Source organism: Ambystoma mexicanum, chromosome 6q, assembly GCF_040938575.1.
Source record: "Ambystoma mexicanum isolate Mex_15411 chromosome 6q, UKY_AmexF1_1, whole genome shotgun sequence".
NCBI lineage: Eukaryota > Metazoa > Chordata > Amphibia > Caudata > Ambystomatidae > Ambystoma > Ambystoma mexicanum.
In genome coordinates this window covers 505688057-505715375 of record NC_090937.1, presented here as the reverse complement: position 1 = coordinate 505715375, position 27319 = coordinate 505688057, and the positions used below count along the sequence as shown (strand labels likewise).

Below are 27319 nucleotides of genomic sequence, written 5' to 3'. Positions count from 1 at the left end.
ACTATACCAGGGACATAAGAGAACACATCACATTAGATGACAAGTCTTAGCTGTTGGAGGCTGCACTTGGGATGTGATGGCAAAACCTGGATATTGCAGGTTACGCCTTACTTATACCATGATCATAAGTCAGGCAAACTGGCATAAGAAGGCAGAGCACCAGACTTGTGCTGGCTTTGCTGGGATTACCCCTATCATAGCACGAATTTTCACTGGCTGTTCAAGCCTGTGTTCCTAGTCACCTGATTGGCTAGCACCCCCGCCAAGGTGCTAATGTCCTATTAAGGCATCATCATTTTAAACTATGGTTAGCAAATACAATTCCATTTTTTTTGGCTTTTTATATTGTATTTTTCTTGTTTCTACCCATGCATGTTGTTACTTCCGCTATTCCTAGACTTTTGGAGAATCAGCATCCTTTTCATCTGAATTTCCATGCCATCATCAGTTGCTACTGTATTTACTGACACAAATGCGCCAAAGACTATCAAAGTTTGCCTTAGACCTTCTGTTCAGGATCTTGCACAAGCTCAAGAACTCATCGTGCACAATTATGTGGGAAATTCAAGAAACTGTAATACTGCAAATCAGTTAAAACAATGAACGAATGAAGCAGCAAATGAAAATGAAAATGGAACAGCAAAAAACACATTGGTAATAAATTGAGCGTGAAAATAGGAGCAAGAATGATAGAATACTAAACAGCCAATAATAAGAAAAAGAGATATAGCCCAATAAAAGTCTTCGTTTTTCCCCATGGAGATCCATTAATGTACGACAGTAAAACGATGTTTAAAATACTCATACGTGGATCTTTTAAGTGAGGCTGGGCTTCATATAGTGATGGCCCTTCTATTCTTGATATATTCAGGGACTGTTGAGAATATTGGCCTTTGCACTTTTTTAGCCAGGTCTTGTACACTGGGCCCTTTCCAAACAGGCCACGGATGCAACCATACTACCTCCTCCACCCCCAGACCATCTGGAGGAAGAAAAGAACATTAGGCAGCCTGCAGTATAACAGGGTTAACAGGAGATCATCTATCATCCTGGTTTTCTGGTAGCATTTAGAGTCAGAACTGACCACAGAACACAGTGATAATTGTTGGCCCCAAGGATGACCTCCATTGCCGCTTGGAAACATTATACAGAAAGTGTGTTCTGGTTGGAAGCTTGCGTGCGGAAACACGGGTTATCTTACAGACCAATGAGCTCAATTCATATTAATGTACCAGCTTGAATAGCATTGAGCTTGCCCCATGAATCATTCGAACCCCCCCCCCCCACCGGGCACCAAAATCGGCCTCCACCACTGCCTCTGTGGTGGCCAGGCAGAACAAGGGTCTTCACAAATACAATTCACGAGTGTCAGTTAATAGCAACAGTAGTACTGAACATGGGAGGGGCCATTATCAGTGATACGTCCTCCGAGAGCTAGTGCTTGCTAACGTTCACACTTGGAGGGATTGTCACTGGAAATGACCTATGCCATGTTCACAGCTAACGCTGCATTCAAATGCACAACTGACAAAAACGGGACTTGTGAAGGCTGTTTACAAGGCCTTCTGTTCTGCATGACTCATCACCACCGAGATAAGACTCTGGAGTTAGACAGTGCTCTGAGGCCCGTTGAGGTCAGGTTCTGTGCGGGGGTGTGGCAAAGGACTTCATTTAGATGGTGCCTGCCCAAAGACTATTTGTTGTGATTCGTACTTTGGCAATTGTGGTCTTTCATCCAGTGAAAGCAACGCTGCAATCATACTATTGTTGATATTATGTGGGTTAAAGTCTCCAAAGAGTCAACTGGTTTTGAATACCAGATACACCTGTTACATACCCCTGACCTTCTGAGTTGCCTTGATGGGTGACGGCTGATGTTTTTGTTGGGTGAGAGCCCATTGAAGTTGATGGATGGTAGTGGTCTTGCCAAATGCTAGTGGTTTGCGAGGTAGAATTATTATTTTAAATAATAATGTTAGCTACATTTGCTGTATACACCAAAATGGCGATGCCATGTATTGGTTTTGGTGATGGGAAGGCAGCACACCAAGTATAGGTTCTCTTGTGATGGTGGAGAGAAAAGCTGCAGTGTCCTGGTTTTATGTTGTGGGGGGGGAGTGGATGCAGGATACAGGCTATAGGATAGAGGATTGCAGGTATGGCTCTTCTGAATTTGAACATGCAGGAAGCCAAGAATGGGGTTGTATTATTGTTGGTGAGGAAGCAGGGTGCTGCCTTGTGCAGTGGCAGGATACTAGGTCTGTTTTTTGTTAGAGGGGTGGCAGTTTGACATGTATTGAGGGGGATACCAGACATAGGTTGTGTTTTGGGGTTATGGAGACAGGTTAGCTAGTATTGGTATAATGTTGTGTGTGTTGGGGAGGCAGAACAAAAGTTATAGGCTCTGTGGGTATTGGGAGACAGGACACCAGGTTTGAGTTTTGCATTATGGTTGGTAGGGAGCGGGATGCCAGATATGAGTATTGTTGGGTGTGGTGGAAGAAAGCTAGGTCTGAATTTCGTGTTTGGTTGGGGCAGCAAAGCAGTAGCAGTTGCAATTGAAGTGGGACTCCTCCCTGACCCACCCCTTCACTCTGCCGCCCCCCACCCCCCGAGTGCAGAGCCCAGATTTCTAGGTCGGTTTGGTGGTGTTTTAATGCCATATTTAGGTGACCCTGAAAGAATGCTCTAAAATTGTACAGATGAAGGTTAGCATGTTGGAAGGATAAAGCAATCCCTTTTTTTGTTTTTGCTAATCTCCCTTGTGTCTCACCAGAAGCCATTTTGAGTCTGGCATTTAGAATTATTTGTATTGCATCGACATAAGATTTTCTAGGGTTGGGCAATGGGCATTTACATTGTCTGGCTCCTGTAACAATGATAGTTGACCCTTGCCATGATAGTTGACCCTTGCCAACCACAGTCTACCATTGCGGACCATCCACAATGAAAGGTGGCCATCCCCGAACATTGGCAACCAATGCCAACCATGATCACATGAATTTTGCCTCATTGAATGCACATTTGAGCCACAATTATTTTTGGGTGATAGAAATGGCACATGTGTTTTCTCAGAGATGGTGCTATATTGCCAAAAGTAGTTTTGACTCATTAATGGCTCTTTATCATGAACATTTGCTTTTGCTCATTTTTAGTGTCACAATATCTCATGCCTCAGTTTTTCATCAATTTTTGCTGATTTACGACAGCGTTGTTCTACAATTCTTTTTCTTATAGGTGCCGATTCGGCAACAGATGCGGTTTTGCCCCAATAACGACGAATATCAGGATATAGATGTAGAACATAGATGCTCATAGATGCAATTTTAACAGCACAATTACTTTTGGCTCATAGTTGGAGCTAAAGCAGAGCCATGTATGTTGGCTCACAGATTGCACTTTAGCTCCAGAGTTAGTTTTGGCTCGTGAGTAGTGCTATATTGGCACAATTAATTTCAGTTGAAAAGTGGTGCTTTTGTACCACAATTATTTTTGCTGGAGTTGAAACTTTGGTGCACAATCAGTTCTTTTCTCATATATATGCAGCCCCATATATACATCCAAAACATTATTATTGCCAATGTGAATCATATTGGCAGGAATAATACTTTTGTTCTACATATGGGCTGTAACATGACACATAGTTTTGGCTTGGAGCCGACAGTGCATGTATATTTGTACGTAAAAGACCATTTGCCGCCTTCAGGTGGTTCAGAATGGAGCAGTCAGAGCTATCTCTGGTCTTGCCCATAGAGCACATGTATCTGAGGCACGTTGCGCCTTGCACTGGCCTTGCAATGGCTGCCCATGGAGGCGCGTATTACTTTTAGACTCATGGTCACCTTTAAATGCCTTAAGGGCACCATGCCCACCTACCTACAAAGGTACATAGGAATAAAACCCAATCTCAGAAATTTGCACTCCAATAATCAGAACATGCTTCACCAACCCAAATTCAAAACCAAAAAAAGCACAATGGGGTGCTTTCGCCTTTGCGGCACCGGCTAGTTGGAACACCCTACAAGGTCAGCTGAGAAACTCTGCAGCCCTGAGTAACTTCAAGAAGGACCTAAAAACCTTCCTCTTCAAGAAGTAGTATACAATCCTCAGTCTATCTACTCGGTTCACGGTTCTTAAGGTCTCTTCTTTCTGTTTTTGTTTTGTCTGCGCCCTCACACCTACGGGTTTATGGCTGCACAATCTAAATGCAATAAAGGAAAGTAATACATTTGTAAAGTGCAAACACTGCAGGGAAGCAATGGGGTACTGCCTAAAGGGGACACACATAGGGTTTGCACGTATATACGTAGGGGTATTAGAGGAGCTTGGATGGCTAGGGGGAGCACCAAAGGTGGAGAATTAGAATTGACTGGAGTGGACAGTGATTTGCAAGATCTTTTTTGAATAGTAGGGTCTTCAGATCTGCCTGAAGTGCATGATGGAAGGAAACAGTTTTATATGTGTTGGTAACTTGTACCAGAGATAGCGTACATAGAAGTAAAGTTTCTTTCATGTTTAACCCTTTTGGAGTTCTTTGATTCAAGCCTGAAGATGTTGTGTCTTTTGGCGGTGTCCCCCCAATGGAGATGGACAATTCTTCGTCTGGTAGAGAGATGTTTTGGTTGTGACTGCTTTGCAGATAATGTAGGACATCCTGAAAATAATGTGTGCTTTAAGGGGTACCCAGTGCAGCTCTCTGAGGATCGGGGGTGTGGGTGTGATGTGGTCGTATTTTCTTAGTTCTGTGATGAGTTGTGCTGAGCCACGCTGGTCAGCTTTGCTTTCAGAGGTGACGCAGTGGTATCTGGGAATCCTACGATTAGGGTGTTTCCAGCATACAGATGGGAGGCAACCAGGGCTTAGGCAACTGTTCTGATACTCAGGGGAGGGATGAAAAGCTTGACTTTGTAGAGGAGTGCAATCTAGTACCATAATGCTTGGGTCTTTTTGGCTGTGTATATTTGTAAAGAGACGTTACAGTCAATGGGAAGCTAAGAGATTTATTACTGGGTATGGATTGAGGCATGCATTTGTTGTACTTCATGCCAGTCAGTCACTTCTGGACTGGACAAGCTGGTGGGGTTTCATAGGAGAATTCCAGGAAGGTGCTTGACATGCAGGCTTGTGTGAGGAGCAAACAGTTCTTCAGCACAATGATTTTAGGCTCATATACAGTGATTTACCTTTACAAAAAGTTGTTGACTTGCAGGTGTTTCTTTAGCCGCACATTGTTTGGGCTCATGGGTCGAGGTCTTGCAGCATTTAGTGAGGATACTTAATTTTGGCTTCTGTAGTTTATATAGCACCATCATTATTTTCAGCAAATAGTTCGGCAATAAGCACCACCTCTTGTGGCTATACGGTTTTGGAACATAAGTGGTTATTAGATTTGTCTCCTTGGTCATACTATAGCGCACCAGAGCATGGGACAAATATTGTTGTAAATATGTATGATGGAGTATGCAACAGAAAGTACATTTTGAAAATCACTAGAAAAGTGGGTAAGTTTTAAGAAGTTTAGAGAATCTGTACTTCTCGTCTGTGTACCGGCTTCATCGGCTCTTCAAACATCGTCCCTGTTCCCATTGACAGGACATGAGACTCTGTCTGTATGAAAGAAACGTTTCAGAGACAAAAACCGTTGGTTTTGCCAGCACTTGTTTTGATTTTCTCAAAGGCACCCCCATGAGATTCTCTCATCAGCTTTCATTATTAGGGCCGTCTAACCCAAGAAAATCACTATTGAAACCAAATCTAAGTTTTCAAACTTTCGGTTTAATACGTACACCTTTAAAACAAATGCTGTGTGTGCATGACATAATGATGATACTCAATTTCAATGTATTCAAACATATGTATTTCTGAATTGGGAACATTTAAAACAGACACATTATAATCACATTATAATGCTTCAGGTCTACTGTGTCCTTTACCAAAAAATGCAAAAAATGATAGATGCTAAGAAATTGGAAATAAGTTGGTACAAAGCAAACATAAGTCAATGAGATACATAGCTTAATAAAACACCTTACCAAACATATAAATTCATAGATTCAAACACCTTACCAAAACTTGGTTGGCCGCCCAACACATCTAGCTCTGGGTTCATTGCTTAACTTGTAAATCCTGTATTATACCTGTAATCTTTTGTAATTATTATTGTCTGTTTTTCTTATGTTGTAACCAAGTTATGCGCCCGGTTGCCCCTGGGCCTGGTGCGCTATACAAACAAATAAAATACAAATACAAATACAAAACACACAACCTATTGGAGAAAACAGACAAACCTGGCCGACTGACTGAAAGAAGTAATTATTTATTGCTGTGGCAATCAAGTAATGTTTTGGTGATCCAATAATACTGAGGTTTCAGCACTCAGAAGAGTTGAAAACCAAAATGTGTTCTCTTCAGGAAAAGACTGAAGGAATAGCTGCAGAAGGTGATTACCAACACAGTGATAATTCCGGGGTAACTGTTTCAGGGTAAAAGAGCACATCATAGACAAAGGGGCCTAAACGAAGAGACCAAATGTCATTAGCACCGCGGGTGGGGGAGCCAGCCAATCAGGTGGCTAGGAACGCAGGCTTTAACTGCTGGTACAATCCTGCGTTCCAAGCTGCCGAATGGCCGGCTCTCCCCGCTGCCATCTTCCCCCACCCTCCGTCCCTGTTTTATTTTCTTTATTAACCCCCAGTCCCCACCTACCTTATTTCGGCTGAGGCAACCCTCACCACAGCAGCCACACCTTTCTCTCAGCTTCCACCGCCACCACGCAAAGGGAAGAGGGGTTCCCTATGGAGCCCCACCTTCCCTTTCCATGGTGGCCATGTTGGCAACGATTTTCCTTCCTACAACACAATGATGTGCATAGTGTCCCGTTGTAAAAAGGAAAATCCCTTTTTTTAGCAACCTTGGTTGCCTCTTTGGTAACCTGGGGTGCTAATAGCCTTTTGTACCTGTTCCACAGGCAACACTGGGGGGTAATAGACTTGGTCCCATATTAATGCCCCTCGCTTTTCTCTGGTCGTTAACTGGGGCCATGGGCCATTACCCCCGCTGTTGGAACGGGTACATAACGCCACATAAGTTCAATACCCAAGGTCTAATGTCACCCACATATAGTTCAGGGGCACTCACACAACAAGAAAAGTCACATTCCTCAAGCACTGAAAGTCTCAATGTGGCTTTTAAGTCCCTAGGCATTTCTTTAAAACGCTTTGGCAGGTGATCTAGAAGATACTTAACCCTCACTAATCTGTAGCTGTGTGAAATACTCCTATCAGGGAAATACCTTTCAAATACTCCTACCAGGGCGAGTCTGAGCAGTTTCTTTCTTTTGCACTAAGATTCTCTTTGGGTAGAATCGTCAAACTAGTTGGTGCTTTTCAGGGTTCATTAGTAATAATTCTCCATCCCATGGTGTCACTCATGAGCTTGAGTTCACCAAAAGCTCTTCTCTGTCCCTGATGGTTGTAAACCTTCTGTTCACATCTGGCAGCTGTTCACTTCTGGCGGCTATGCAGATGCCACCAGAATCTGTGCGAGAGACGACTAGTACATCTCTTCAGTATCCTGTGTCTTTTGCTTGTTTTGGGCAAAAGCTGCTAGCAGACTACTTGCTCTGATCTTCACCTTACTGATCAACCTCTAATCTCCCTCTGGTTCTCATGCTGCTCTACTCCTACAAACCAATTCTCTGGAATATCATCCTAACTCCAACACAGTCTAGGAGGCTCTGCATTGCTTATTTTGTGAATGTGGTAGGAAATGTTTACTCAAGAGTTGCAATTGGAGGGCCCACTTCCCCAACAGCCTGAGTGTTCTTGCATTGGCATGGGCTACTTGGTTCATAGACTCCCATTTTTCAGGCACACTTTGGGGAGGGTAAATGTAAACATACCATTAGCATCAGCCTCCTGCATTCTGGGGATCTTATTTCACTTATTTTGCCTTGCTGTCTTATATGTGTGAGTAAGTCCGCATATAAAGCTAAAAAGACAAGTTATGTATATTTTGGACATCTACCTCTTTGCCCATCGGAAAAGCTCTTACTTTAAGAGCTATTTTGAGTTGACTTAATGTGCCAAATGTAGGTATACCCCCCAATCCAAATGGACAGTGCCTTACAGCCTCCCCCCACCTGAACCATACACATTTCCTTTTATCAGGGGAGGCTTCAATCATGCTTACACTGAAATTCACTTCATTATTAGCAGAGAATCTCAGATATGCTGTTATAAAATAAGTAAAACATCTCAACTGGGCTGACACCTTCAAACTAAACTCCCCCAATTCAGCTCATAAGGCACTACCCGGTGCACCTGGAGTGACATCTGCTATTTGGCACAGGAATTTATGTTGCAACCCCTCTAGGACATGACAGTTCGAACCACCCCAGATTTAGCTGACATTAACTAATCCTGTAACAGACATTTTCCTTATATACCTCCAGGCACTTGTCCAATCTGAGCATCCCAACTTTGAAATGCAATGTTAAAAGGCACTTTAATCCCTTATTGTGCTCTTTCAGCTCTCTTCTTAAAATGACTGACTCAAGCACCACTCTTTGAGAAGAGTAGGATCATATGAAAATTAGATTTCCTCCTCATCACTACATTCATTTAAAAACCAGCTGCCAGGTTTCACCCTTTTCCTGCACACCATAATTTTTGTTTTTATCATATTTCATTTCAGACTCCAGCTCTTAAAATAGTTGTTTTAATGTTCTTTTTCAGCATCTAGTTTAGTTTAAACCTTTGGCACAACAATAATTTAGAATAAAATACAGAAGAACAGTTTCATTAATAAAAAAAGAAAATTACGCAAAGGGAACCAATTTCATAAACAGAAAAGAAGATGGCACAATTAAAGCAAGTAAAACTCATTATCAAACATAAAATGCCTACCCTCCACTACCTCTACAATCCTTGCCCCCCCCTCCTAATATGGATCCAATTCCTTAACCTAATAAAACTATTTTAAATATTTCCTCTAAAAATGTTGTCAGTGCAAATACCAATCTAAAATCTTCTCCCCAACATAAACAGTCCCACCATTCAGCTGCATTCCTCGAGGGTGCATCGCATACAAATTTACCCAAGTAGTTTGTTCTCCATTTTTTCATAATAGTGCAAAAAAGGGTCAAGTTCTTCAGTTTTTCCTTTGTCCTATTACATAATCTACAAATTTCCGTCCCACCCAAAATTGATTATTAGTTTTAAGGACCTCTCTGGTATGAAACAAGTTCAACCTGAATCTCATGAAGCAGTCTCTATGTTGAGGGCTTGGAAATTTCACCAAGTACTTAGGTAGTGTGTTCAGCGCTTTTGTTTCACTACTGGGGTGCTCAAATAGAACAAATGCTGTCTTTTCTGTTTCAGTTGAAATCCAGTCCCGATAGCATATATTTTTTCAACAGCATCTGGGTTCAATTTCAACAAGTCCTCAGTTACATCTACCCTTCACAACATCTCTACACAATGTTTAGATTACATTTCGAGGGCCCAGTTCAGCCTCACTCCCTCTTTCCTTTTTAATACATCAAATTGGCAAGGTGATCTCTCCATAATCGAGTTTGCCATACAGTAATAGAGACTTCCAAGCTTCAACAGCATATAAAGAAAGAAGCCCAAATTCATGCCTTTTATTTACCACTTGTACACATCGCGGCAGGTGAAGTATTCTTCTCCAAAACAATTTTTCCACAGTAGACCATAACTCCCATGATAAGCATAATAATATGATATGATAAGTTATTTATAACGCGCTTAATACCCAGAGGTTTCTAAGCGCGGACCCGGGATCGAACCTGTGTTGCTCTGTGTCGTCTTGCTTCCAAGGTGAGCACGTTGCCGCTGAGCTATCCTCCCAAGACGCTTCTGCTCTCTAATGAGGCTTCTGCTCCATATGTCATGATTGGTATCACCTTCTGCTTATAGAATTTTAGCACCAGCAGAAGTTAACATTTCCTGAATTTTTGGTGAATACTACCCTTGGTAGCCAGATTCCTTATTTTTGATTTCAGTTCTAAAACACTGGGAGTGTCACATATACTTGAGTTTATCGCAATTCCCAGGTATCTAACATTCTCCACTAGATTCATAGGTTCATTTCCCAGGCGCCAGCAGAAACGGTTTCCTTTCCTCTCCTTTAAACTCTGCAAACCTAAAATCTCAGATTTCGAGACATTTGCCTTCATGCCATTAGTCTGTATGTATTTTTGGAGAGAGTCCAATTTGTGCTCCAGGCCAATTTGGTTCCTGGCCAAGCACGACCAGGTCATCTGCAAATAGCATCAATCCTGTTGGCTCCCCGTTTACCCTCAGCGGAAAATAACCTCCCTCTCCCAATGCAGCCTTCAAATCCAATATGAATAAGTTAAACACTTCCATGGCAAGCCGGCAACCCTTTTTCAAGCCTCTCGATGTGGGCATTTATTTATATAGTAACCCACTTTGGTTTAGTCTGACCTGAATTTAAGTGTTTGTGTACAGGGCCATAATCGGGGAGAGAAGGTGCCAGGGGCAGTCCCATGCTGCCATTTCTGCCCATAGTAAGTTATAATCTATATGTGGAACGCTTGCATTAAGTCAACAAAGACAAAATAAGTTTTACTTCTCTCCTTTATTGCCCTGACTTTAAGGATGTTTATCAACAGCAGGTTTAGACTGCATCCTACTTCTTTTACAAATATAGTTTGCATCACATCATGATGCCCTGATTCGGCGACCCACCTCTTCAGTCTAACCAGAAGGAGGGATGCGAAAATCTTTCCCAGTATAGCAGTAGTTGTTTGGGTCTGCCCTAATGCCTTTTTTGAAGATCAGTATCACCAACACCCATTTCCAGGATTCATGGACTTCTCCACGCCTTGTAATCTCGGTAAAGAGGTTGATGCAAAACTCAGCCCACTCTTCCAGGGCACCCTTAAGCATAGAATGTGTTAGGCCTTCAGGGCCAAGCAACCTGGATTTGCTGGCCTTTTTTTAAATCAGATTTATGACCTGTTCTTTTGAGAAATCCAGGTCCCATCACATCTTTATCGTGAAAATCAGGGCTAGTGGCTCCATTACTGGACGTTTTTCTCATATAAAGTGTCGAAGGAGGACACCCAAGCATCCTCATTCACTCCACTACACTGGAGAGCTCTCTGAGAACCCCATGACTTCGACTTTGAGAATCCTTATTTGTGAGGGTTTTTAACATTTGCTCTGTGTCTGCTTGTAAGGTGATACATGTATGCAATGTTAACCAATTTTTCTATTGTTGTGTTTGCTTTTTTATCAGTTCAATTCCACCTAAACCCAGTAGGAGCCATTATTTTCTAACGTCCCTGGCAATTTCTTCATCATACTGGTGCTTCGGTTTGAACTGCGAGTTTAACCCACCCCCTTTGTCGTCTCAGTAATTACTCAGCAATGATACATAGTCACACCCCATACGCCTATAAGTCAGAGCAGCAGTGTATCGATTGCTGGGCGCAACCACATCATTGGGGTTTAGGCAACGTCTATTTCTTCCCTGGCCCACGGCCAGTTTGATTGTTCCGTAGCTCAACTTGACTATAGGTCGAAACATGTATAACAGGCCCTGTTTGAGACCTGTAGGTGTTAAGTGCAGAATAGCCATGTCAACGGCATGAAGAAGCATGCTATAAAATGAGCCCTTCAGAGAGGGTGGATTAACATTCCCAAGAGAAGTACTAGAGTTAAAGACTGAAAGGAATACATTGAGGCCATTTGACATCCCTACTTTTCCCCTTTATTGGTGGGCAAAAAAATATATAATTCCATGATCTAGTATATCAGACAGACGCTGAAATGACTGCGTATCAAAGTTGGATAAGATTTAATACACCATTATTGACCACAATAAAATATAAATAACGCCACAAGATGTTTCTATCAATCAAATCAAATGCTTTCTCCAAATCTGAAAAAAAGCTACAAATAATCTCCCTCCCTTAACCTTTCTGTATTTCCCCATGATGGTCCTCCGGCTGAAGCAGTGGCCACTGTACGAAACCAGCCCCCTGTAACCTGCTTAGGAGGGCTGTAAGATATTGTTACTTTGAGCCCACTCCACTACTCTGAGCATCAAACATTTGGAGAATAAGTAACTGATAATGTGCAGTCAAGAAATTGGCCTATACATGTGGGGGGATGCCAGTCCAATGACTGATTGTCCAGGGATATGGCCTAATGACGGTCTTGACAACTGCATTAAACATAAAATAAGTTGGTGTCATTGTAAAAGCTCCCATAGTTTCTCAATACATTATTTTTTAAAGCGATTTTTATATGCCCTTTTGAAACTATAAATCTGGCCAGCCGTGTACACAAGACTCATTAAACCATGGTTCAATTTTCATTTTGAGATTATACATTCCACGGCGAACCATGGGGCATCCCTTTCTATAAACTTGGCCTCCCAAACTGGGGGATGCCGTTTGCCAATTGTTATGTCATGGGTAGTTTCAACCAAAGACTCAAACAAACTGACACTTCTTTTTGTGGCCGTTGAACTGACAACATTTTAGAGAATATTTTTTAATTTCTTGTGAATTAGTAATTCTTTCCAATGCCTCCCTGACGGGCTTAGTATCACCAACGAGCGCCTCTAGATATCGGACATCATCTTTGTGGTGTCTACCAGTGGCCATTGGAAAATTAACCAAAGCGGATAGTGATTACTTTCTGTTCACTCAGAAATGCAATATTTCATAACATTCCTGAATAAAAAAGAGTCCACAATCCAGTAATCAATCGCTGAGGAACAGTATCACTGGTCTTGTATGCTTAGGAATGCACAAATTGCCACTAAAGATCCCGGAAAGTCCCTGGGCAGAACCCCAAAGTACATCTGGAAATAAGTTCTCCATCTGTGACTAAGTTTCCTGTTCAAACATTTGCACAAACCGTCTCATGAACTTTAAGCCCCTGGTAATGTTTATTTAGTCCTACTTTAGTTTTGTATAACGTTCCTAATCCTAGTTGTCTACAAATGTCCTACTGACCACTCAATATCCTCGACATTTCCTGTCAACAACCTCTGAATGTCAAGTGAAGTTAAAGGCCTTGCAAATGTCCTTAATAAAGTTTCACATGGTCTAGATAACTGTTGATTTCTGCAAATTAAAATGTGTTATTAGCTGTCTTAAGTTTATTACATTTCTAATTTGTGTTACAATCTTTTTTCGGCCAACTGAGCGCTGATATGTGCTGTTGAAGAATGGATGTTGCTCACCCTTTCGTTTGATAAGCACTTTTTACTCTTTGCGTACGTAAGGTCGGGGACTGCATAACACTTACACTAGTAGACAAGCCTTCTAACACACAGTTCCCCTTTGTAATTCACACACCGATAACGGGTACTTCCGTCCTGCAATCAACAACAAAAGGAGCTTTTCTGCACCTACAGAGTCACACGTAGTGAGGCAAACATTATTGCCACAAGAGTGCTGTATATGAAAACTTACATTGCATTACATTACAGTACATTCAGCTGGCTGATGGCAAATGCAGTGTACACACTGCACATCTCTTGGTGCACCAAGTCACTTTTGTGAATGAGCCCCAGGGTTCTGAAACATACTGATTAAGTGCTTGTTAAGCAAACGTGGAACAGATGGGGAGAACAGTTTTAGTTAAAAGACTTGTCGTTTGAATTACATGTAAATGGGTAAAAAAAACGCACACTATGTTGACAGTACAGCTCTAGTACCGGCAACGACCTTCACAAAACGACATGTACACATTCATAAATTCTCTGAATAATACTGCAGTTGGAAAGCAGCTCTGAAAAATATTTCTCATGTTTCCAAAAATCACTGAAGAATTATAAGTACTTACCAGCCTGAATAGGCATACATTCCAGAGTAGAACGCCAAAGGTAACCCCATGACAGAGACACCGTTTCCCAAAAATGAGTTGGTAAAATGCTGGGTTTCTCCTGCAAGAGTAACATTACATTTACACACGAGCATAGACAAATGACGAGAATGCAATTGTGTATTATTTAGACCGAATAACAAAACAAACGTTTCTGTTTCAATAGTGTCTTTAAAATCACAAAGAAAATTATCCATTTCAGAGTTTCAATATTCTTTTTCCCTTTAAGTGGTGAGCTGATAGGATAACTGCATGAGTCTGTGCCGTTGACAATTCCAGTCTTTTTATATAAATATATACCATGAATGATTTGTTCATCCAGCAAAATCTTTGCAACCAAATAACCCCATTTTATGAAGGTGATTAAAAGGACACTTTAGTATGAATGGTGATGGTACTTATGTGTCTCATCTTGAAATTACTGGGATCAATGTTCAGGTTCCCACCATCTATCATTCTGTGGCCCATGCATTCCATTTCCAGGCGCATTTTGGAGAAGTTGTGTTCAGGCATCTGTAAAAAGCGTGTGTGAGTCTAATGCATTAGATAGATTTCAATCTTGCAATCCACCCTCTGGCTGAGACAGGTAAGAAAGCCTGCACTAGCTCGGATACTGAATGGCTTGGTGATGGCCAAGGGCAGGGACTCTATTTCAGAATTATTCTTGTTAGACCCATCAGCCTCCATTCTCTCCATGATTCGTGATGTGTTGTGGCTTCGCCTTTGTTACCTGGTGGCAATTGTGGAGATCCTTCTGTATATCCTCCCTCTCACAGATGCCCATTGGTTACTGTGTACTGGTGGTAGGCCCTGTCCCTTATGGAGTATCACAGGGATCGGCCATCTTCCTCTATTGATGTGCTAGATATGTTTAAGAGCCAAGGTCTGGAATGTGCCCAGTATATAAATGACATAATGATGTATATTTAATTGAACGGCAGTCCACCCCAAACCCTGTATAACCAAGCACTTGTTTGACTCAAGTCCCGTTTTGAATGGAGCTTATTGATCAACATCTAAATTATATTTAAGTCAATAAGCTCCATTCAAAACGGGACTTGAGTCAACAAACAAGTACACGGATATACAGGGTTTGAGTTGGACTGCCTTTCAATGAAATATAAACCATTATTTTATTAATTTAATCCACAAAAAATAGACATACTACTTCTGTGTTCTTCAAAACAGCAACGGTTATGCGAAGGAGGATGTAAACTGTCACTTATTCATAGATTTCAAAATCGCTATAACCAAGTCCCATAGTATGGAATCCAAATTTGACCATGAACTTAACATGCAGTGTAGGGTGCCAACCACTAGGGTTAATTGTAGATATTGACATCTAAAAGCAGTGAGGGCTTTGGCGTACCTCTCATGCTATGCAGAGCCAGAATTGCTCATCTATGGTTTTGTGTTAATGTATCTCATGAGTCTCATATGCACAGCCCCCTGCATTCACCATTTGGAGGATCCTCCTGGTGCAAACTACTCCAGCTCAAATGATATAATGATACTAAAGATAAAAATAATAATAACAATTATTATATATATATATATTGACTTTCTTGTCACCTTCATCTCCAGAGGCAAGGTGCTGCAATACATAATGTTAGCATTACCAGCCACTTCGGTCCTCAATCTTTCGACCTCGCCAGCAGGAAGGGCTAAGTTGGCCCAACAAGAATATTGAACCTGCCTGGTATTGTACTGTTCCTAAAATGGTTATGTTGTGCCTGATCTGAGATTGCACTTAGTTCCATGCTTTAAATATAAACTCATTTATAGTGATCTGTACTGGCTACAGGTGAATTTCTGTGTGAAATACACACAGGCCATTATGGCCTTCAAAGCTTTGCAGGGCACAGGGTCACTGTGCCTTCAATGTTCTTGTTTTTGTCAAGGAAAAGTCATACATGTGCAACATAATGTACCCAAAGGAGAGGTTCTTCACTACACACAATATTGAATTTAAATCTTGCAGGCTGTAACTTGGTATGGTATGAAATGCTGTGCCCATTCGCAAAAATGCTTGCAGACATCGACTCATTTTTCTGCAACGTTTTATTTTTTAAAATATCATTATTATTAATGTTGTGCCATTGCACATTTAAAACTGGCTCCAATGCTGTGTACATAGACTACGTCAGCCACCCAATCTTTTCTCTCTTGCTCCTCCTCAGGCTTCCTCTTAAATTTCACTGACATTAACCATGCTCCTGGCTCCCATTTGATCACCACTCTCCCTCTCACTATTTCACTACTTCAGCCCATCACTCACAACACTGAATCACCCCAGCATGTTGTCTCTTCTTCACTATCTACTAATGACTTGCTAAAAGCAGTGCCAAACTCACTCTTATCCTTCTTTGCATGCTTCCTTCTCCACTCTCATCTTTGCATGCTTCCTTCTCCTCTCTCAAAACTATAGCCACCACTTCTCGCCTTTGCTCCTTTCTCACTGACTCCTCTTCTTAAATGTCACCATTCCTAAGGACTGCCAAGACCTCCTGTGCCCCTACTGACCTCTTTGATTGTCAAAAGAATAAGCAGCTAGCACCTCTTAAATGCACCTACAACCCTACACTCTTCAACGTCTTTTTCCTTTGTATTCTTACCTACCTCCTTCAAGGTTGTGATTGTCCTACCAATCCTGAAGAAACACTCAGCAGACCCCAATAATCACACCAACTAGGCCTGCACCTCTCCTCCATTATTATTCAGAAATCTTCAATAGAATCTCCACCTACATAGACAGTAAGGACATCCATAACCCTCTGAGATCTGGCTTCTGCAGCCTTCACTCCAATGTAACATCTTTCACCGATATCTCCAACTTTCTGCCCTCTGCACACCATAATAAACTAGCTTCTATCATAATCTTACTTCACCTCTTGGCCACCATATACAGTGGATCACTCGTCTCACTGTCATACCCTCACCGAACTTGGAATCTAGGACAACCCTATGGACAGGGTGGTCTTTTATCAGTCTCATAAGTACTTCCCCTTCTCATGGAACTCCACCACTCCTGACCCAACCTCATTTCTTGTAGGCATCGTATATTTCTGCGTCCAAGGCCCTTTGCTTTACATCCTCTACACCGTCTGGCTTGGTCAAATATTTCCTTACTCCTATGAGTTCTACTTCTTCATAGATAAAACATACATCATGCTCCTTCCATCATTAAACTCCATATACGTCATCATGTATTTTTGCCTTTCTCTCTGTGATTTGTCACTGGATGCACTTCACTGACTCATAGTTATCTCATTTCCTCCAAGACTTAAATGATCCAATTTTATGCTTCCAATGCCCCCTCTACTTCCAACCCATTCTCTTTTCTGCCTAACTTACTCACCCAGTCCCCTAAGGCACTCACCCTCAGCATCCTCTTTGTGAAAGGCCTTTAAACGTTATCAATGCCAACTCCACAATAGCTAAGATTATCTTCCTAAACATCAGAAACATATGTGCCCCCCTGGCATATAGCTCCGCCAAAACCATTATTCTAATCATGGATTTTGGTTGTCTTGCTAGTGTCACAGTCCCTTCATACTATGTCTCCCCATATCAAGGTTCTAACCGCTGCCACCAAGATCTTCTTCAATCTCGCTTGCCACCCCCTCACCCCCACCTCCAAAGACTGCCTCTATTCTGGATGGCTTTCCATGAAACACCAGTCACTCATCAAATGTCTACTACTTTTCTTCAAATCAGTGTTTATTCTGTCTCCACTACCTAGCTAGCATAACCTCCTGCTACTCTCCTCCTCAGACCATATGCTTCACTTCTCTATATTCTCTGCCATTTGATACCTCGTTTTCATGTCTTCTCACTCATTGCTGCACTCCATAGAAACTACCTTCCACCACATGTTAACACATACTCCCTTTTTATGCACATCTCCAAATCTCTACTAAAAAATCACCTCCTGGACCAGGAAGGTCCAGCGACTATTTACACCACCTCCCGGACTAATGTATACATCCCTGGTTTGGGTGCCATTTACTCCTCAATAAGCTAGCAACACAGGTTTTAACCTACAGTGTAAGGCCAAGTTCCTTGACAACTTCTGGCTCAATTCCCCAGATGCTCACTTTTTTTAGTGCACTGTTCGGCCTCATCCCTGCTTGATTCCTCCTTTCAGTCCGTGCCCCGTCCCAACCTGAATATCTCTCGCCTTTGCTCTTCATTCTACCCCTATTTACGGGCTCCAGTCACTCACCACTACTCCTTGCGGAACCAATAGCCACCAGCAACATAGAAAAGGTACTCAAAGTTCCAATATATATTGTATGGCAGCCAAATTGATTTCCACAGGGAATCAGGTCTGTGCTTGCCCCACGCACATGATTCTCTGTGAAGAAAATCACTATTAGCACCGCAGAAAGAGTGCTCTGGGCTCTAAAAGTGATAAAGACTCAGGAGGAGGTCTAGGCTTGATGGGTATTTGCCATAGGCCTCATGCAGGCCCTCGCTTTGCTTATGCTCACCATGGATTGGGCTAGCCTGCAGGCTGTCTTTTCTCTCTTCTACCAGTTTTGGATAAAACATCTTTTTACCTCAATACATACAAGAAATACAATGAATTGTGTGGCTTTGTGCATTTGTTCTTTAGTTGAAAAATAACAGTTTTGTAAATATTGGTAAAGCTGGTCCATCCGTTTCAGGGGGGCCATTCTAATTGGCTGTTGGATTCCGGACTATCAACTGTCATTGAAAAAAATGAGATACACAAACTGGGCCTCCCTACATGAATGTTAATCTGAAATGATGCAATTCCTGAGTGTGCCAGCTATGACCTCCTCCTTGTTGTCATTGGTGCGGTTGTCTGTACTGGTGTATAATGGATTCATAAGATTTGAATACCTCTGTCTGCATGTGTCAGTAGTAATTATAGCTTTCACGCCATCTTCAGACGTCCCTTTTTTTACCAGCTAACAGTATTCCCTGCTATTTTGGTTTGCCTGAAATAATAGGGAACAATGAGGTTGTAGCATAGAAAGTTGGATTCCAGAAGCCATGGTACTGAAGCTTGACAAACAGTCAGAGATCAATCCACAGGGTGCACAGAATCAGAGGAAAGGAGGCTACAAACACAAAGAGATCTACACCAGTAATTGCTTGTCTTGTGCACCATCAGCAGGTTGGACAAATACAGATACTTGATAGAAACAAGTCCAGTGACATGGAACGGTCAGAAAATCTTCAATGTAGCTGACTACCCAAAAGATATGTTGGACGTTAGAAAAAAGACGTTGAGCATTAAGGCCAGAAATTAATAAATCAGATATGAGAAAAGAGCTATTTGAATTAGCTGGGATGTTGGCCACAAAGGATCAACACACTTGAAAATTCACAGAACCGAAAGAGTTATGAAAGTTTATGCAGGGACAGAAAGAAGCAGCCATGGAGGTTTCATAACCCAAGCCTACAAAAGAACAACAATGAGAAAAGTGGGTTTAAATGGCACCTATCAAGACAACTCAAGGGACAACATAATTTGGAATTTTAAAAAACCATAACATTATGCAAAATGATTATTTTACCAAGAGAATGAATACCTCACACAGCATTTGCAGAAATCTTTAACATCAGCAACAGACAGAAGATCCCCAATGTGCTGAACAGCTCAATGTTTCCCCTCACAAATCATATGCTATTGCATTGCCTACTTATTTCACTTAGACGTTATCAGAAAGGGACTCTTGGAATGTTCTCCAACAGAAGATACTGATGCACCCCGTCCTGCTTCAGATTATGTCAGATATCACTGCAGGGTGTATACCTTTGTTCCTTTATCATATTTACAACTACAAAGTTGTCTCTGTAAAACATATCCTTCAAAGATGCATGCATTAATATGTATGTGTGTATGCATGTAAGGGAATATTAAAACACAAGCCTATCTGAGCAGCATTTAAGTGCTGTACATAGAGGACAAACCCAAGGAGTTACAAGACGCGTGCATGGTTAACAGAGCTTCCTTTGTTGGGTTCAAGGAGGAGGATGCTTCAGAGTGAAAGTGATGGGGTTAAGTTCAGTGATTACAGAGATGTTCTTTGAAGATTGTGATCTCCAGATCTTTCATGAAATGAAGGATTTAAGTGGCCAGTTTCTGCCATAAATAATTGGTGACAAACATATGCTCTCTTTCCATCAACCAAACAGCCCAATTGTTTAAATCATCATTAAGACCATCCTAGTTTTCACTGAACTGAAATCAGCCACAGTGTTGCCGGGTCCCTAGAAATCTACTGGAGTCAACAATAACTAGTCAACCTCTGGAATTTCTAGAATCAGCTCATATCCTTGACAATTTCCAAATCAGTATTAGCTCTGATTTGCAGACAGAAATGGTAGTTGTCTTGATGATGAATTTTAACAGGAGATTGAATGATTATTGCAATAAGAGAGCAAGAGTATCTCAATTTCTAATCTGCTTTCAAAACCGTGCCTATATATATATTTTGTTAAAGGGTATTATTAAAATTGTAAAAAATAAACATCTCAGGGATGACACAATCCTCGAAAACAAAAAATGTAGTTATTTAGTAACTGAAATATATTATTTAGTAACTGAAATATATGAATGGCTTGTTAAGCAAAATTAAATCACATTGTATAAAGAAAAAAGATATTGTTGAATTAGCAACACTAGAAAACAGAAGATGAAAGGTTTGCCTTTGAGATTCCAAGCAAATCCATTCAGAATCACATGTGATGTGCATTAGTATCACAATGCCAGGCCTTTAATGTGCCTCAAATGGTGTGGTCAATTGAAGACATTTCATCAGAATCCCTCATTCTATGTAAATCCAGAAGAAAGTATGGCTCTACAATGATAATAACACATAACACAAAAAGATAGTTTTATTTTAAATGTTTTAATGCCGGCCTTACCAAGGGTGTCTCAGGGCACCTAACAAGGTTAAAAAGGTCAAGAAGTGGGAGGGGAAACAGAAGTTACACATTTATAAGAAAGCAAGATAGGAACATTTGGATAGACAGATGGCAGGGACGGTGGTGATGCTGGATTAGGTTTGGTGGAATTGGAATGTTTTGAAGCTTTTTCAAAAAGTGGTGATGTAGGGTCTGGTGCGGATGTGAAGTGCTACAGTGTTCCTGGCTCTGGGAACCCACTGGTTGAATTATTGTTTTTGTGTGCATGTTAGTTTGCAGAGTGGAATGTGAAGGCAATTTTGGCTATTTTGTCTGATATCTGTTTGGGTGATGAGTTTTAGTTTGTTGTGAAGACAAGATGGGGTTTTGATGTGAATGGCTGTATATACAAATTCCTTTGAAAACAATCCTCTGGGTTATAGGGCACCAGTGAAGTGGTGTGAGAGCTGAGGTTATACGTGCGGGTTTGGGTAGGGAGTGAGTCTTGCTGCTGTATACTGTATGCCTTGTATGCAAGGGTGCAGTTGGAAAGTCCAGTAAGGAGGGTGTTTCCATAGTTCAGTTTGGACAGAACCAGTGATTGAACTGTGGAAAGTGAGCAGGGGGAAGCATATGTTTTATTTTATGGAGGAGATGTTGGTGAAGATTGCATGTTTTGGCGAAAAAGGAATTTGGGGGTCAACTGTGAAGCCTAGGGGTTTGGCAGTTGTGTACAGGGATAAGTGTTGGGTTTGTGCCTGGTGGGAAGATGAGGACATATTCCATTTATCCCTGTCTGGCCTGTTTCGGATGCAATTGGGAACCAGGTGTGATGTTCCCCTGGCTCCACCTCTCCAACACCATGCCCCCAGCATGATGCCTGCACCTTGATCTTGCCACTGAGGTAAGCCCTGCTGGGCTCCAGATGCTGGGTTACATGTGTAGCACCGGAGCCACCTCTCCTCACTAAGATGGCTGTGCATTTTCAATTAAAAGTCACCCTTCCCAGCTACACAATGCGGATTGGCCACAATCTGAGTTATGTGGGCCAATGAAAGGATGCTGGCAGGCAAAAGCGGGCCCCCTCCAAAGGCCAACTCACAAGGCTGTTTATCTTTGTCCGGCCTGTTTCGTATGCATGTTGGAACTGGGTACGCTGTTCCTCTGGCTCCACCTCTCCAGAGCCGAGCCCCCAGCATGATGCCTGTGCCCTGCTCTTTCTGCACACACCAATGAGGTTAGCCCTGCCGGGCTTCGAATGCTTCATGCTGCACTACCATTCTGTCTTGATGGGCTGACATTTGCAGCACTGGAGCCTCCGCTCCCCACTAAGATGGTCTTTCGCATTTTCAATTACAAGTCACCCTTCCTGGCTGCCCAATGCGGATTGGACAAGATCAGAGTTAAGTGGGCCAGTGAAAGGAAGCTGGCAGGCAAAGCCGGCACCCTCCAAAGTCCACCTCACAAAGCTGCTTGTCCGTGCCTGGCCTTGTCTGGGACAGGCCGGGCAACCAGGCCATACCATGCCTGCCTTTGCTGCAATAATCCCCTGCATTCCCTGTGTCTTTCACACTTGCAACAGCAAATCGCATAAACATGTGTCTCCTCTACCTGGTGCTGCAACCACTGTGGGCCAACTGATGGGCAAGAACCCTGATACCTTCCATGTCTCAGCTACTTATGCCGCAGCCAAGTTCCCATATCATGCAGATACCACTGTATACCATTTACTCCTGACCTGTGGCTACTCACCACCACTCACGCCTCACAAGCCCAGGATCGGAGTTAATCCCTTTGAGCCACTCGAGCCACTTCCACCTTTTACTCCTACTGACACACCCATCTTGCCAACCTGCTTCCTGACAGCTGTATCAGTGCCCCCACACCCACCTAGCCACACAGCACTATCTATCCTGGCATTCCTACAGCTACATATCTCCTCTCTATGGCTTACTATGCTGCCTAAACCCACACCCTTCCTACCGCCTGCCCTTCAGCACTATAAACCCTACAACACACCCACCACCCATCTGTACCCCCCCCCCACCCAATACACCTTTGGGTGAACTACCAAGGCCCACAGCATTCCTCCCCAAAACAAATGTGTCCTTCAAATCCCTGAACTCTTCCAAGTGCTGCCCATGCCCTCCAAGCATCAAACCTGGCCCCAGCTGGCCTCACATCGTAGGCTATCCACACACAGCCCACCACCCACCTCCCAACTGACTCTGGGACCTCAGAGACTTCTCAATTTATGCTCCATAGTGCACCTAGCCACAGATCTTACTGGCCTTACCTACCAGCTACCGCTGAGTACAGACAGATCAGACTTGCTAGTAGAGCCATGCACCCCCCAACTCCTCACCCACCATCCACCCCATCAGCAGCCACCCCCATACCACTCCACATAACTAAGCAGGATGTATCGCTTAGCTGCACGCTCATCAATTTACGCTCACTGGGAGCTCCCTCCATAGAGGTCCATGACCTCATAACTAACCAACATCTCAATCTACTCATGCCAACACAATCCTGGCTCCATAGCGCCTCTGGCTCCTTGCTCAGCATTGCCATTCCCCCTAACTTTACAATCTATAGAGCTGATCACGCCACTTCTTTCGAGGGGTCACCCACATTGCCAAATCTTCCCTCCACATTCACACATGCCCCACCCATCCAGGGATATGAAACCCTGCTATTGAAACTCAAGACCAACCCTCAGACCTCCCACAACATATTCCTCATCTAACGCCAAGACAATCCCAGCCTTTCCCCTGAATTCAACATGCCTCTCCCCATTACTCCTTTCCTCAAACTAGCCATTAAGTGTGTAATTCTAGGAGACCTTAACCTGGGATACAATTACCACTAAGCCACATTGCAGCTACAAGTTCTGCATGACTTGATCTTCACATAACTGGTCACTGTACCTACTCATGTTAAAGGACTGATCACTGCATTGGATTTTGATCGTTAACTCCACCATAGACATTGCTCACATCAGCCCAGTGCCATGGTCAGATCACTACCTGATGGAATTCACTCTTCTTCACACAAATCTCACGCCTAGCCCAACTCCTGCGCACAGTCACATCTGTCCAGAAGTACCAGAAAACTCAGACATGAAACACTTACACACACTCTACTAATGTCCCTGGCAGCCCCCCTCATGGACTCTAAGTGTCCTGCTGTCCTTGCAGCAAACTACCATGACAGCCTCCTCCTGACACTAGACCAGCATGCACCACCATTAAAAAAGAAAACCCTGAAACACACCAAGTCCACTAACATTTGGTTCACTGATGAACTGGTTACTCTCTGCAGAGAGAAAAGAGCCATTGAACATCTCCACAAGAAGCACCCCACCCCGACCAATGCTGCTAAACTGGCCAACGCCATCAAAACCTATAAGAAAACTATCATTTCCACCAAAGCCCAGTCTTATGACAACAGAATTGCCAGTACCACCTCAAACATTAAGGAACTATTCTCCATTTTGCTGGAATTGGAAAATCCTATTGCACTTACAGCACAGATGGTCCCTGATGAAGCATGGTGTACCACCATACAAACTGCCATTTCAGCCAAAATAGATCTACTGGGCAGCAACATTATGACCAAGAAAGCCCTACTAACTACCAAACACACAGTTTAGAAGGCCCCTGACCCCCTATCCTGGCCAGCCCCATCACCTCAGTAACAGAGATGCCCCTCTGCTTCCCCTTCCAATTGGTCAGCCAGGAACCTGTCCTGAAAACCATCTTGGCTCTTAGACCCTCCTCCTGTCTTGCCCACATCATAAAGGCCTGCACACCCAGCTGTACCCCCATCATCACAGATTATATTAATGCCTCCTTTAAGTCCTGTACTGTCCCTACTAGCATAAAATCCGCCTGGGTCACCCCACTCCTACAAAAGCCCACACTGGAACCCCACAGTACCTACTAACTATAGACCTATTGCAACCATACCATTCCTGCTCAAAATACAACTTCACCAAGCCTACCTCCAGGTACAACATTTCCAGGGGAAATACTTGCTCCTTTTTACCAGACAGTCAGGCTGATGACCGAAACACAGTACAGAAACAGCCCTCCTATATTTCAAACTGCAGCTTGACCGCATCAGAGACACAGGCTACCTAGCCATTCTCCTGTTCTTAGATCTTTTGGCCGCATTTGATCTGGTTGACTATGATCTGCTCTGTTATAACCTCTCCTCTCTCTTCCACTTCTCCGCAGAGGCTTTCTCGTGGATGAAATCCTTCCTCAGTGACAGGACCTCTAGAGTGTTCATCGATACGCACTCAGCTGACCCCCTCCCGGTCCCCGTCAGTGCTCCAAAAGGATCCTGCTTATCCCCCACCCTCTATAACACTTACACCAAGCCACGCTTTGATATCCTCAACACCTTAGGCATCATGTATACCAACCTTGTAGTCGATATGCAGATTCTCATCCCTATCTCCAGCCACCACATCAATTCCACTGCCACCATCACCAAAGTGTTCAGCACCACCCAAAACTGGATGCCCCCCCACCACTAACATATGTCTTAATGATGAGAAAACATTGTCGGCTCTCCAAACCGCATCAAAGCACTCAACCCTTCCTCATTCCTTATTGATGGCTCCACCATCCCTGTTCTCAAACATGCCAAAATACTAGGTGTTTACCTTGATACCGACCTATCAATGTCCAGGCACATTAAGTCCCATGCTTCCTCTACTGCCCATACTGACAAGCTCATCTCACTAAACAGACAGTTCCTGACCACCAACAACTGCCTGACCGTTGCCAGAGCTATAATATTGAGTAAACTCGACTACTGTAACATACTCGTGAAGGTCTAGTCAGCATCCAAACTGGCCAAGCTGCAGTTACTACAAAATAAAGCCCTGCATGCAGCCCATGGCCTCTGCCACACGAAGGGAGGTCCACTGGCTGCCGATAAAAGCCAGGATTGACTTCAAAACTTTGACCATTGTGCAATGGTGCATCCATAAAGAAGCACTCCAAGACCAGCACAACTGCATTACAAGGAGACACCACTGCAGACCTCTCTTCTACACCCAACAACTCACTCTGGTGATCCCTCGCATTAAGCTCACCAAGGCTGGCGGTGTCAGCTTCAGCACTACAGCCCCCTCTCTCTGTAACTGACACCCTCTGTACATCAGAAACGAACCCGCTTACCTCGTCTTCAAGTAATTACTGAAAACCTGACTATTTGACAGATATGACTAATTCTAACTGTGTCTGAGAGACTTCTTCACCTTCTTAGCATCTGCTATGTTTAAATACTTGTATGCTTATTCTTGTTGCTATGGTGCAAACGCTGTGATACCCGTGTGTCTGGGCGTTACACAAATGTAAAAATAATATAACGTTTTAGATGCGTTGAGTTTGAGCAAGTGGGTTGCATGCAACTTTGATATATAACAATTTGGTGATGAAGTAAGCTTTATCTACTGTGGGGAGAAGCCAAACCAGCCGATACTGCCCCCAGAACATATCCATCCCCCCTGACACCCTAGTCTGAGAAGCCTGTGAGCCAAAAGCCTCTGAGTCGGAAGTGTGAGACAAGAAAGGAACTGGTGATCCTGTCATTTGCCAGGGGACCCATTGATAAGGAACAGAGAGAATCTTCAGAGCTACTGATCCTGATGCGGATGGTGATCCAGTGTACCCGCCAAATGCCAGGGAAGGTAATCTGTGAGCCAGAGATTCTAACTTGCTCTTCTTACATGCTGCACTATGCGGTATAGGAATTGCTGCAGCAAGGGGCAGAGGCAGAAGGAGCAACATCAGACTGTCAGTGGGCAAGCCACTCTGAGACAAATTGAAATGGATGAATTGAAAGTAGAGCCCTGCAAGGTCTTAAGAAGCACCGCTTACAAGCTTATGGGACGTATGCACCCTTGGCATGCGAGTTGCAAAATCACAAAGGCAACATGCACTGGAACTAAGAACAGAAAGAAGCAAATGTGCCCACCAGATGCTAGGGAGTAGTCACACTCACGGGAGAGAAAGACTATCCAGCGCCATTGGGCTTCAGCCAAGCTCTCCCACTCCCCCACGCCTGCTACACCACAGGGTAACATCAGTGCTTAACCACAGGGCATAGGCAGGAGGGACAACAGACCTACCTGTGAACGACCCAACGAGCAGTTCAATATAATGTCAGAAACTGCAAGCACAGAGCTGCCAGGACAGTGGGGCATGGCCCATTATCATGTTGGTGTCAGAATACGCGCCCCATGAACAATGTCTGCGATTGAAATGCGGTCTGATCACTTTCAAATAACCGTGTAAAAAGAAGAAAAATCCGCAGTCGTAGAAACCTAATTTTGGGGAACTATCAAGAACTTGATGACAGTTGTTAAACTGCTGGGAATAATTTACTTTCTGAGGTACCCTGTTTTGAAATGCACTGCACGAGGAGCATAATTTAAATAGATGGACATACACCTTTGAACTCGTGTTGCAGCGTTACTGTAATATTGTCCGTGCAGAGGGCTCAAATGACCACATAATTATATTCATCAT

General features: G+C 43.1%; 1 protein-coding gene across 1 annotated transcript in view; it reads right to left on the bottom strand.

The window, feature by feature from the left end:
• SLC7A11 (solute carrier family 7 member 11) overlaps nucleotides 1-27319 on the bottom strand; it is a 1087616-nt gene that overhangs the window by 675877 nt on the left and 384420 nt on the right. The window contains exon 5 of the mRNA XM_069631050.1: nucleotides 13851-13950. Within this exon, the coding sequence (XP_069487151.1) occupies nucleotides 13851-13950 (100 nt within the window). The remainder of the gene's footprint in view (nucleotides 1-13850; nucleotides 13951-27319) is intronic.